The sequence below is a fragment of the Macrosteles quadrilineatus genome, unplaced genomic scaffold (genome assembly GCF_028750875.1).
Source record: "Macrosteles quadrilineatus isolate MER2022 unplaced genomic scaffold, UCM_ALF_1.0 Scaffold_1__1_contigs__length_201487025, whole genome shotgun sequence".
Lineage (NCBI taxonomy): Eukaryota > Metazoa > Arthropoda > Insecta > Hemiptera > Cicadellidae > Macrosteles > Macrosteles quadrilineatus.
The window spans coordinates 39789826-39802448 of NW_026542594.1; the positions used below are offsets into that span (position 1 = coordinate 39789826).

The 12623-nt window shown below is 37.2% G+C and overlaps 1 protein-coding gene across 1 annotated transcript; it reads left to right on the plus strand.

Annotated features, from left to right (window-relative positions):
- The first annotated feature begins 456 nt into the window (after window positions 1–456).
- Window positions 457–1779, plus strand: LOC128996271 (uncharacterized protein F54H12.2-like). The gene has a single exon (XM_054421479.1). It carries the CDS (start codon window positions 457–459, stop codon window positions 1777–1779), a length of 1323 nt encoding a protein of 440 aa, XP_054277454.1.
- The last annotated feature ends 10844 nt before the right edge of the window (window positions 1780–12623 follow it).

The following is a 12623-nucleotide window of genomic DNA, read 5'->3' on the forward strand; positions in this document are numbered from 1 at the left end:
CAGTGTTGGATTCCTAACCGATCTGGCAGGTGGTAAAATTACAGATCCAAAATCAGCCGCCAACTTACGACTTAGAGAGTTTACTGGATCGTTGAAACGTAAAGCTGACGAACAGATAGAACGTATTATGCTTAATGGCGGCGGAGGCGGCGACATTGGCGCGAGGAAACGACGCGTAACGCGTAAGAATAACGCGAAACGCGCAATGCGTGGCCGTGGCAGAAAGCCTGTTACACCACAGTCGTTGGCTAAACTTCTTAGGGTGCGGACGTCTACATCAAGAAGAAGAAGAAGAGTTGGAGGAGTGAAACACAAGAGACTAGTAGGGAGGATACGACGACGAGGAGGAGTAGAGCCAAGGAAGAAGGTGACTTTGCCGAAGAAACGTACTCGTCGCAGTAAAAATTTGAAGTCTATTGATATTTTTAGTTAGTTAAAGAAGGAGGAAAAAAAAAAATGTCGTTCCTACATCAAAAATCATGTGAGTGTGTCAAAACCGAGCTGGATTTATTCTCCTTACCACCTACGCAGACGAGTATTGAAAGTGGCAAATGGGTCCAGTACAAACCAATATCCACATTGACCGATGATGCGCCAATAGAGTTTGTAGTTCCGGGTAATGGTGATGAATACACTGACCTTTCACAAACAATGATACAATTGACCGCGTCTATTGTTAAATCTAACGGAACTGCGGTCACTACTGACGAAGAGGCGAAAACAGTTGGGCCGGTCAATAACTGGTTACACTCACTATTCAGTCAAGTTGATATGTTTATGAATCAAAAACTTGTTACTCCCCAAAACAACACATACGCATATCGAGCGTATGTTGAAACGTTAATGAACTATGGATACGATGCTAGAAAATCACATCTAACATGCAGTCTTTGGTACACTGACGATGGAATTGACATGAACGATTGCGCGGAAGAAAATGAAGGGCTCAAAGCGAGACGGGAACTAACTAATAAAAGCCGTGAGATTGATATGCTCGGAAATTTGCATGTGGATATTTGCAATCAGAATAAGTTCATGCTAAATGGCGTAGAGTTGAGATTTAAATTTATTCGATCAAAAGATGCATTCTCCATTATGGCCAGTGCTGGTGAATTCAAGGTACATATTGTCGATATCAGTCTCTGGATTCGAAGATGTAAAATAAGTCCCACCGCACTGTTGGCGCACAGTAAAACACTCCAGACTGGTACGGCAAAATATCCAATCACACGAGTGGAGCTGAAAACATTCACACTACCCTCTGGAATACGTAACAAGACTTTGGACAATATGTTTCTCGGCCAAGTGCCGAAACGCATCATAGTGGGAATGGTTACAAACGCCGCATACAATGGAGATTTTAAAAAGAATCCCTACAACTTCGAACATTTTAAAACAAACTTCTTTTGTCTATATGTTGACGGAGAACAAGTTCCATCAAAACCGTTACAGCCCCACTTTGAAAAATCAAAGGATAAATATGTTATGGCATATCATTCGATGTTCTCCGGTTCTGGTGTACATTTTAGCGATGCCGGCACTGTTATCAGTAGGGAAGATTTTGGTCAAGGATACTTTCTGATGGCATTCGACCTAACACCAGATTTATCTGCAAGTGACACTACACATTGGAATCTGGTGCGTAACGGTAGTGTTCGAATGGAACTCGGATTCGACGACGCGCTTACCGAAACTGTCAACTGTTTGGTTTATGCCGAGTTTGACAATGTTATCGAGATTGATCGACAGCGCAATGTAATTGTGGACTTTGGCGGTTAATCGATCAGTCTTCAATAAACATTCGTTTGAGATGGACCGTTTACGCAGAGCATTCAAGAAATTGAATATATCATCACCCATCATTGTGGACATTCAATGTTTCAAGGACAATCAAAATGAATATACACTGAAGGAAGTTTGCGTCTTGGAAGCCGACACCGGCGTACTACTTATGCATCATATTGCTAAACCACCTTACGATCGATCAGAGTTATCAGATGAAAAACTGCGTGAAAGCTACTGGCTCACAAAACACTGCCACGGACTACGATGGGAGTTCGGTGATATTGCGTACTACGAACTTTTTAACAAATTGACTGATTGTATATCAAAAAGACCGACGGTTTATGTCAAGGGATTGGAAAAGAAAGAATATTTAAAGCGTCATCATGTGATGGACTTTGTTACTACCAATGTAATCGATATCGGTGCAATTGGTTGCGAATCAATCACTTCAATCAATAATTTAATGTCAACAAACGTTTTACGATGTCGAAATCACAAGTCTACAAACAGTCGATGTGCGCTCACCAACTGTGTCGCAATACGTGGTTGGCTGCATTTGACAACAAATTTGGACGAATGTGTGGATACCAGCGGAGATGCGAGATCCTACTACTGTTCTTGTTTTAGCACCTCTACCAGTAGAACAAAAACAGCATCTACTGCTACTATTGGTTATGATACTGTAGAATGAACACGCTACAGATTGAAAAATATCTAGCCACACTTCCTGTGCGCAATGTCGGAGTCTACGCTGCTGACAGAATCCCACGACGCATCTCACCACACACTGCAATAATTGTAAACACTGATCCACACAATGAAGGTGGGACTCACTGGGTGGCTTTCTATTTGAATCGAGAAGGGATGCTTGAATATTTTGATAGTTACGGCCAACCGCCATACTTACCACTATATCAAACATTCCTGCGACACAACGCTCATCATTACCTGCACAATCCATACCGACTTCAAGGTGATACGTCTTCAGTCTGCGCCCACTACTGTTTGGTTTTCCTGTATTGCAGCACACACTTCAGTATGAAGATGATGGATTTTGTTCAACTCTTTGATGAACACACTACTGATCGTAATGATAGAATCGTCAAAAGACTCTTTACTCAAATGTATCACAAGACAAACTAATCACTGTACTGTTGTAAATTATATATATTTTTAAATATATATATTTTTTTTTATTACCAATAAACTTTTTCCTTTTGTCAAACAATATTTTCAGTTGTTATACTTTATTACCTGTGTTCATCATCATTATTATCATATTTTTAGTTTAAAGCGCATAGACTCTGATTATTTAAATGTGAAAACAAAATGATTTTTTCCCCTTTATTATTAAAATATTTCTGTTCAGAGTCTATGAATGCTGTTCAAAGTCTAATATTATACTATGAATGATAGGAAAATAATTACAATCAGAATTTGTGAAATAAATATATCTGTTTATTAACTAAAATACTATTTACAAATATATGCATACTTTTGAGGAGTCAGTGACTAGAAATATTTACACATGACTTTAAAGTGGAAAAAATTTAAGAATTTATTCATCCAAACATATTTGAATTGTATTCAAAATCTAATACTAATGAAGACTGTTCAATAAATAACTCTACCTAATATCACACTCATGCGGACCTTGGTCTACTAATCAATAATAATATATCAGTTATGATGGGGACAGAGGTTGTGGCGCAATTGGAGAGTATCGTATCCACTAAAGGGTCAGTGGCAGTAGTTAAGGTCCCTCAAGTATCTGTGGTACCCTTAATGGTGGTATTGCATAGTGTCCCCAAGGTAGCGTGTTGATACCATCTTCTGGCATTACGTATCGTTTGTCGTCAAACGGTGCCATTGAGCGCTTCTTCACCACAACAGTGTATAAAATGTGGTGACGGCTTTGAAAACGTTGATTGTCTGTACTTTTAGTAGTTTTATTGTACAGACAATTCAAATAATCTTCTATGGTGAGATCACGCTTCACTACTGCTCTATTTACCCCTTTTGCTCTCTTCACAGGCGGCGGTATACAGTTGGCACCATCTCCGTTGTCTCCTTCAGGCGCACACGTTAAGATGCTATACGTGAAACAATACAGCTTCGACATCAGACCAATGAACATTTTAATGGCCACACCGGCAGCTTCGTCCTTAAACTTCCCCAGAACTCTAGCGTTTCCTCCGTCGTAACAAATGTGGTTCCGGGGATAGTTACTGGTGTCAAAGTCGTCCAAATGTTCTAACATGTCGCGGTATACGTTCTTAGTACGTATTGAATAATGGCAGCCATCGGTGTCCATGTAAATCATCGATATTCTATCGATTCCATACCTATCTACCATGTCATAGTGGAAACCATACATCCACCTCTTACTGTGGTCCAGAATGCACATCCCCGCGTAGACGGGTTTGCTCAGTACTACCCGCACTTTTGACATATTCAGTATGGCAAGGTTCTCATTTAACCAAATACGGTCATTGAAATTAGCTTTTGCTACATACTTTGTATATGTTTTGCGGGATGATGCAATCTTTAAATCTTGATGTTTGCGCACATTCTGAAGACTCATACCGTAGACAGCGTTTACCATAAGTTTAAACATTTCTACCTCAAATTTATTTGCAGCACGCTGTCTAAGTTCGGTATTCATAGTCACGTACGGTTTCAACCATGCCGACTGTTTAAAACGAATCACTCTGTGGATTCGAGTTACACGTAATCCATTCTCTATAGCTTGTTGTAGGTAGCGATAGTGAATTACATATTCCCTCTTATCCATCAGTGTGGCCATTAGTTTCTTCGATTTTCCTGCTCCACTATTGATAATTTCCTCCAACGAGTATGGGAGTTGGTTAATCGGCGCTTTGCATATCTCGGGACAGAATGGTAAATCCCTGTGTCGATCGTGCAGTGCTGGATCTCTGGGGTATTCTAGATCTACTTCCAGCACATATCCATATTCACCATCTGTTGGAATTCTTCCAATGTCCAAGTCGTCACATTCCTGACGTGATAACCACTCAAACTCGGAATGAGGGAGCAGTTCCGACATTGCCCATCCATAAAGGTTGTTTGCGTCATAATACATTATAAATGTATCGTCATCTCTTTCATCGCAATATTTACTTGATGCTGCTGCGTTCTGACCGTCTCGGTCATTGCCAATTGTTTCCATTCTGGTAAACTTATTGTTGGCAACAACGTGTCTAGTAACGCATTGGGTCAGTCCACCTCGAATACCCTTCTCAAAAAACAGATACATATCAATATCTTGTAGGGTATCAAGGATAACATCTGTCTTGAACATCATTACGTCCCAAGCATATGATGGTAGTGTCAAATAACGCGCTGGGTCCAATCCGTAATGTGTTAGACACATCTCTCGGAATCCCTCGAACACATCTGCTAATAGCAATACGTCAGTCGCCAAATAGATATCAGCATACTGTCCGAGGGTCGTACAGTCAAATTTCTCCCATACTCGCTGCGCATGCTCGTAATCCGCATCACTCACTCCTTCTCCAAATACACACTTTGGTGGAAGGACATCTTCTTCGAGCACCTCCATCGATGAAATGTACTCATACGGAAATACCCCTTTCCTCCTAAGCAGATCAAACTGTTCTTGATTGGGGAAGCGTGATTTTGTAATTTTTAATTTATCGGCCGGCAGGATTGATGCTAATGTCCCTAATGCTTTTGACATTAATCTATAGGAATCCACAAATTGTAGTTTGAGACCACCTTGCCGACCTGCTCCCGGATATTTAAATCGTTTGGAGAATGTGATATACTTTTCCTCCGTATTTGCGAGTACATTTATATTTCCTTTATCAACGGATAGCTCTCTGATGATAAAGTGAGCATCGTAATTGGATAAATTGTGGAGATAAATGTTGATAGTGTCCTGTTCCTTGTGGCGGATATTACAGGAACGGTGAGCTGCTCCTCTGTAAGTATAGGGAGGAGAATGTTGGTGATCTTTCACACGGGGGTCGAGTATTGTGAATTCTCGCTTGCATATGTAGCATACTGTTTGCTCGCGGAAAGAATCCTCTTCCACCTGTGTTAACCGTGGAGGGTCATTCGGCAGACGTTGCCCATACACTATATCACCAATCTTCTGTACGTCATCCCGTATCGATTTGATAAAGTGCTGGGCGGCGTCTTCACCTCTGTACAGACGCAATTTGGAGAACGTCAAAGCTGTATGGTCATTGTCATCAGTGTCACCTTCACTTACATTTCTATTATCATCTCGAATGTAATAGGCGTATGCATATGGTACATGGACATTTCTGGCATTGAGCATTTCACCAGGTCGGTGTCGACGTGCTCCTCTTGCTAATGCGGGATCCCATGCTGGCGGTGGAACAGTTGGCGGAGGATCGATTGTTTGTTCAGGCTCAAGAGGTACGAGTGCGCATTCAAAGTCAGCGTATATGGTGAATCGACTTCGTTGAGTGCGTTCAAAATTTTTAAAATGTATTGTTTTGTCTTCCGCAAGATCAGTTCTTAACGGAGCATTGTTAAAACAATATCGCTGATGCTCCAAAAGACGTTCCTCTCCTCTAAGACCTAACTTCGTTGGCTGGTTATCGAAGTGTGCAAAACAGCGCTTACATATGTAAAGGCGATGTCCTCTTAGAGTCAGCTGGGATGAAACCAATCTCGTAAAGCTCTTGATCCAAACGTAGTGGGTGGTGACATCATTTGTTATAAGGAGTAGGTCAAAGTGATTGACCAACTCACGATCTGCGACACGAAGAGGGTAGACAATGTGTTTGTCCGGGTCCATGAAATGATTCTTTTTCTTCTTATCCAGACCATACACATTAACACTAACACCTGGATTATTGCGCTCAAACGTGCGGATTTGGTTAAGGCTTACAGGGAAAATTAAGTCATTAAAGTTTAAATTTGCTCTTTCTCTAATTTCTGCTGTGAACATGTTAGGTGTTAGTTGATGTTGATGATTATCAAAATATTTGGAAAGTATTGAATATTCAAAACAACGTTCATCCGCATCGTTTAGCACATTAACCGTTGCTTTTTTAATGGTGATATCATGCGGCAGTTGAATGAAAGAACTGCCTTTGAGCGGGCTATAGACATTTACACGGATTTGCATGTCCAAAACCCTGATAAAGCTCCAGCCAGATCCTTTCATTTCACATGTTTCCTTTTCTAGTAATACATTTTGAATAAACTCTTGCACTAATTCGTCAATGTGAGACGATTGAAAAAAAGGTACATTTTTAGTTTTGAAAGCTCGCCTGCATGTATCACCATGAACATTTACAAATTCACATTCTACAAATATATTACACTTAATGGCATGAGTGTGATTTAATATAGTCCGCATGAGTGTGATTACCTTATCTCGAATGTCATTGAGGAACTCCAGCAGTGATACGGTGTTTTCGGCAGGTTCGGATAAACAATAGGTTTTAAGCCGACCTTTGAACGCCGTCTCAATTTCCTCGAACCCTTGTGGAGCCAAATTGTCAGGAATCTCGACCTGGTCATTAGTATCATCCTCGTCACTAGTCGACTGAGGTGATGACAGGTTGATGGATGGTGAGGCGGGTGAGGGCTGATTGAGTGCTGTCTCAGATCTATGAATTCTGCAGCTGAAGCGGGCATGTGTTCGTAAGATATTCTTCCTGGAGAATGTTTTCCCGCAACCGTCACATGTGTAGCCTATATCAAACAAACCAACAAAAAAATTAATCCTAACAATTCGGTGTGAGTAGTTCGTAAACATAAACAAGATCATAGAAGTTTATATCAATTTATTTAATTGCATATAGTATTTTTACGTTATATAGTTGTTGTTATTTCAGCGATTGGATGTCTATTGTTTGTAATAAAATTATTTTCGTAAATTATAAAATATCTATTTTTGGTATTGTTTTGACGATTAAACCCAATTAACCACAACCGAGTATGACTCGGCCCCGCTGACGTTTCTAGTAAGCAGAAAAGAACAAGTACACTAAAACCTAATGAAAAAAATATTTTTACTTTAAACAAAAGAGTGTAATGATAAGGAATATACTATATACTATATACTATATTGTTTTGTTATTGTTCAAGGAAAGTGACAAAAGATAAATATATATTTCATATTTTTACTGTGAAATAGTAAAACGTATTGGTTTTGAAATAAAATGAAATATGATATATTGATTTGTTATAGTATGCCTACAAGGAAAGTGACAAAAGATAAATATATATTTCATATTTTTACTGTGAAATAATTGGTATTGAAATAAAATGAATGAATAAAGCATATAATTACTACTAGTATTTTAACAATAGAGTTCAAAGATAATTCAATACTCTATTGCTATCATACTAAAGGTTATGTATCGAATTATATTTAATTAAAACGATTGTACAGTTTATTGGTGATTATATTATTTAAAACGTACCTATAAGGTGAGGTACAGTGGGTTGTGCTATCATCGGACAGTCTGGGGCAGTCGATGGTCCTGGTCTTGGAATGTAGTCTGGGGCAGTCGATGGTCCAGGTCTTGGGATGAAGTCGGGAGCGCTGGATGATGGTACAAGCCGATTACTTGTGGTAGTAATAGCAATGTTCTGTCTAAATGCGGGGTTCTCCGGTTGTTGTGGCTGTTGGCGATGTGTGCTTAGCATGTGACGTTTTAAGTCATCGTTGCGCCTAAATGTTGTCCCGCAGGTAGAGCAGGCTTCAGTTGTACCACCATGAGTGACTCTAGTATGTCGCATCAAATTGTCCTTCCGCGTAAATGCCTTGTCGCAGAGGGCACAAGTGAAACTACGCCGTACGGTGTTATTATTCATGATCTGAAAACATAAATAAATACTTTTAATATACATACTAAAAACCTTTGATGCAATATTTTAATGTTTTTTTCAACCAAGAGAAATATTTTTAATTTCATACATTTTAGTTAATTGATCTTATTAGTTTTCTACGTTCACTATTTGCTACGATCAGAGCACTTCTGTTTAGTCAATTTCTTTTTGTAATATTGTTGATTTATAGTACTATTACAACTATTTATATTAATTAAAATCTAAACTTATTAATCCAAGTATAATATTAAGTTCACGATAGATTGGATTTATTTTCGTAATATTGTTACTTTATAGTATTACTACCATTATATATATATATATATATATATATATATATATATATATATATATATATATATATATATATATATATATATATATAAATTAAATCCAAACTTTTTAATCCAAGTGTGATATTAAGTTATATATTTATCTCTTTTTCTTCCTAGTAAATTTAATTACCTGGAGTAATTCTAGTCACTTCTTTTTTACATTTGTTTAAATATGAAATACATAACAATAAATATATAGTACTGTATACATAATGATATGTACTTACATTTTATGATTGAGAGGTTAATCCAAAATCTCGATGCTGCTATGCACCTATCGACTGTAGAAGTGGGTTGGTGATTAGTCCGTCCGCACTACACGAGTAATGGAAGCAGAATGATGTTTTAATATAGGGCTGGGATTTGTTATTTGGAAGGAAGGGGATGAGAGGGGGGTTGATGGGGATGAGGGGGAGGGGATGAGAGCGGAGATCTCTCATCTTGGCGTCATTTCTCGTCCTACACTCCAGCAAACATCACGATGTCCTTTGGAAGTGATATTAATGATGAACAGTTAATCGATGCTTCTATTTCGGCGGAGGCTGAAGACAATGTCATCAATGATATTGGTGAGATGACTCTAATCGAAGCCTGCATCGAGGTTGAAGTACGATGGGAGCAATCCTTAATGAAGACAATGAGTATATCACAGTTGATGTCTGCGATGACTGATGTGGCCTTTGAATGGGAATTACGGACATATTGCGACACTCACACGCAGGACACGGTAAGGATAGCGTTGCAGCGATATGTAAACCTGGACGCGGAGATAAGAAGCCGAGGACTCCAATAGCTTTAGTATTAGTAGGATTAAGTTAGATATAATATATTAAATGCTTGACTTCCTGGTTCCTCAATAATGTAAATTAATAAAAAATAAAAAAAAAAATAAAAAAAAAAACAAACAAACAAACAAACTAATAATTAGAACTATTCCATACTGTCTCAGCTTAGCTAAGACAGTGATGTAATAGTGTCTGCGATGAACCCTCTCTGTTGAGTCCAACGCACCCACGTGTCTAGACGTCATAAATCATATTGAAACATGTGGTGAGGGTGGCGAAGGGAGAGCTTGTCGAGGCTCCCTTTCTATCTTTGTGAGAAGATCACAACACTGGAGGGGATGAGTACCCCCCGCCTGGGATTAGTGTGTGGGAAGCAACATCACGATGATTTCTCAAGATGTAAAGAATAATTACACTTAAAAAATCAAGGAAGGGGTAGGAGTACCCTCTGCCACCTACAACATGTGTATTAATTGGTAATTACACATTATCGAAAAAAATAATTTTAATTACACATTATCGAAAAAAATAATTTTAATTACATATAAAAATTTTAATAACTCATAAAAAAAAAACTAATTGTAAATACTCATTACTCATAAAAAAAAACTAATTGTAAATACTCATTACTCATAAAAAAAAAACTAATTGTAAATACTCATTAAAAAAAAAAAAAAACTCATTACAAAAAAAAAAAAACTAATTGTAAATACTCATTACAAAAAAAAAAAAAAAAAAAACTCATTACAAAAAAAAAAAAAACTCATTACAAAAAAAAAAAAACTAATTGTAATTACTAATTGTAATTACTAATTACCGGAGGGGAGGCATGTGTGAACTCGGCTATTAACAGCTACTCACCCTGTTGGTAATCCTTGTAACTTTAATGCTATTGAACATCATACAACAGAACCAACTTGTTTAATTGAAACAGCTGTTAAGATTCATTAATTCCATTTCTCATAAGGTTAACATGGGAAACTCCAGAGCCACTGGGGCGGAGCCCTTTTAAGAATTTCGAAACGGGAAATAGTTTACGTCCGATTCGCATACCTACAGAATTTACACACCAAATTTCATAACGATCGGTGAAGTCGTTCCGGAGGAGTTTGCAGACAAACACTGTGACACGAGAATTTTATATATTAGAGATAAAGAAGAGGTGGTGTCTGTGTGTGTGTGTGCGTGTGTGTGTGTGTGTGTGTTTGTATGAGGTAATCTCAAAAACTACTGAACCGACTGGGCTCAAATTGCACACAAATGAAGCTACAGCTCCGAGGATACATATATAGAACTATTCCCGTTTCGATATTATCCTAGGGCTCTGCCCCGTGGGCTTTCAAAAATTTGAAGTGAGAGATTTAAACGTAAATATTGATTGATGGTATCCATGGTAACAAAGAACAAACCTACAAAGTTTAAAAATGTAAACAAGCAGAACTGTCAAATGAATTTTTTTTTTTTAACAAGTATTTATTTACAATCTATTCAATACTAGAATAATAAGTAAATTCAATAACCATTTTAACATGGGTTAGTTACACTCCATCAAGTGCACTAACATACAAAAACTTTTAAAAAGTTTAACTAACGGCTTACATGGCATTCACACATTTGGAACAAACGACTTCATTTAAATTTAAAAACAAACAAACTAAATTGGCTCATTGGTCGAAATTCAAAATTATCTGTTGAAAATAAATTACTTTTATACAAAATTATATTGAAACCTATTTGGACCTACGGTATCCAACTCTGGGGAACCACTTCCAACTCAAACATAGAAATAGTTCAAAGGTTTCAATCGAAAACACTGAGAAAAATTTTACAAGCACCTTGGTTTGTCACAAATAAAGTAATTCATCAAGATACGAAATTACCCTATGTTAAAGAAGAAATAAAGAAACGAAGTGAAAAATACCAAAGAAAATTAGAAACCCATCCAAATTTCCTGGCTGTTAACCTCCTCGACAATAGTGAAGCTACATATAGGCTCAAAAGAGTTAATCCAATAGACCTTCCAAATGAATTTTGATTTCATAATTCCACACAGCTGGTTCAAAAATATTAAATACTGCACGAATATTAGAACAGAGGGTAAGGATTATAAATTTAAAATAATGATGTCACTAGCCCGAATGTAAACATTATTTAACATTACTTAAATGGAGCTATCAAACCATAATGTTAATGTAATTTGAATTTCTTTAGTATATGATTCTTTCAGTTACTTCATTTGTTTATGTTTATGATCTATTATAGGCCTACTCTGATTCTGTTATAATATTTGTGAAATGCTGTAATAATATTTTACAGGGAAATATTCGTTGTAAAAAAATCGTCCATGGATATAGAAAATAATTAAGATTCTATAATCATTGCCGTATTAACCTAGGCTCTTATCCTGAGTTTTATAAGGTTTGTTTTTTTCATTTATTTTTGTGTAAACAGTAATAACCCCCCTGCCGCAGCAAATCTATAGACTGAGCGAATTTCCATTTGCCTGATTATAATTTCACTAAAATATGTTATAAAATTACCCTTATTTTCCATATTTATTTCTATTTTCCTATTTTTCGGTTTGGAACTATTGTAAAGCTTTTCGTTTACTGTGCAAACCATGAAATACATTCTTTTATTATACCTTAAAATCAATCCTTGGTTTTTTATCGTAGGTAGCATAAATAAGTAATCACAGTATGAGTTAACAAAAACGTGCTATTATCAAGTTAAGTAGAACAGTTAAATTTTGTTTCTAAATTTGGCATTTGGAAAACCATTTGGCATGTTTCTAAGAACCAACATTGTCTCTTTTGCATACTGACCCCGTTGCAAGGCACGGGTATAGCTGCTAGCA

Bases quoted from the DNA above. Each gene is read 5' to 3' on its own strand.
- LOC128996271 (XM_054421479.1), top strand. From the start codon at position 457: ATGTCGTTCCTACATCAAAAATCATGTGAGTGTGTCAAAACCGAGCTG.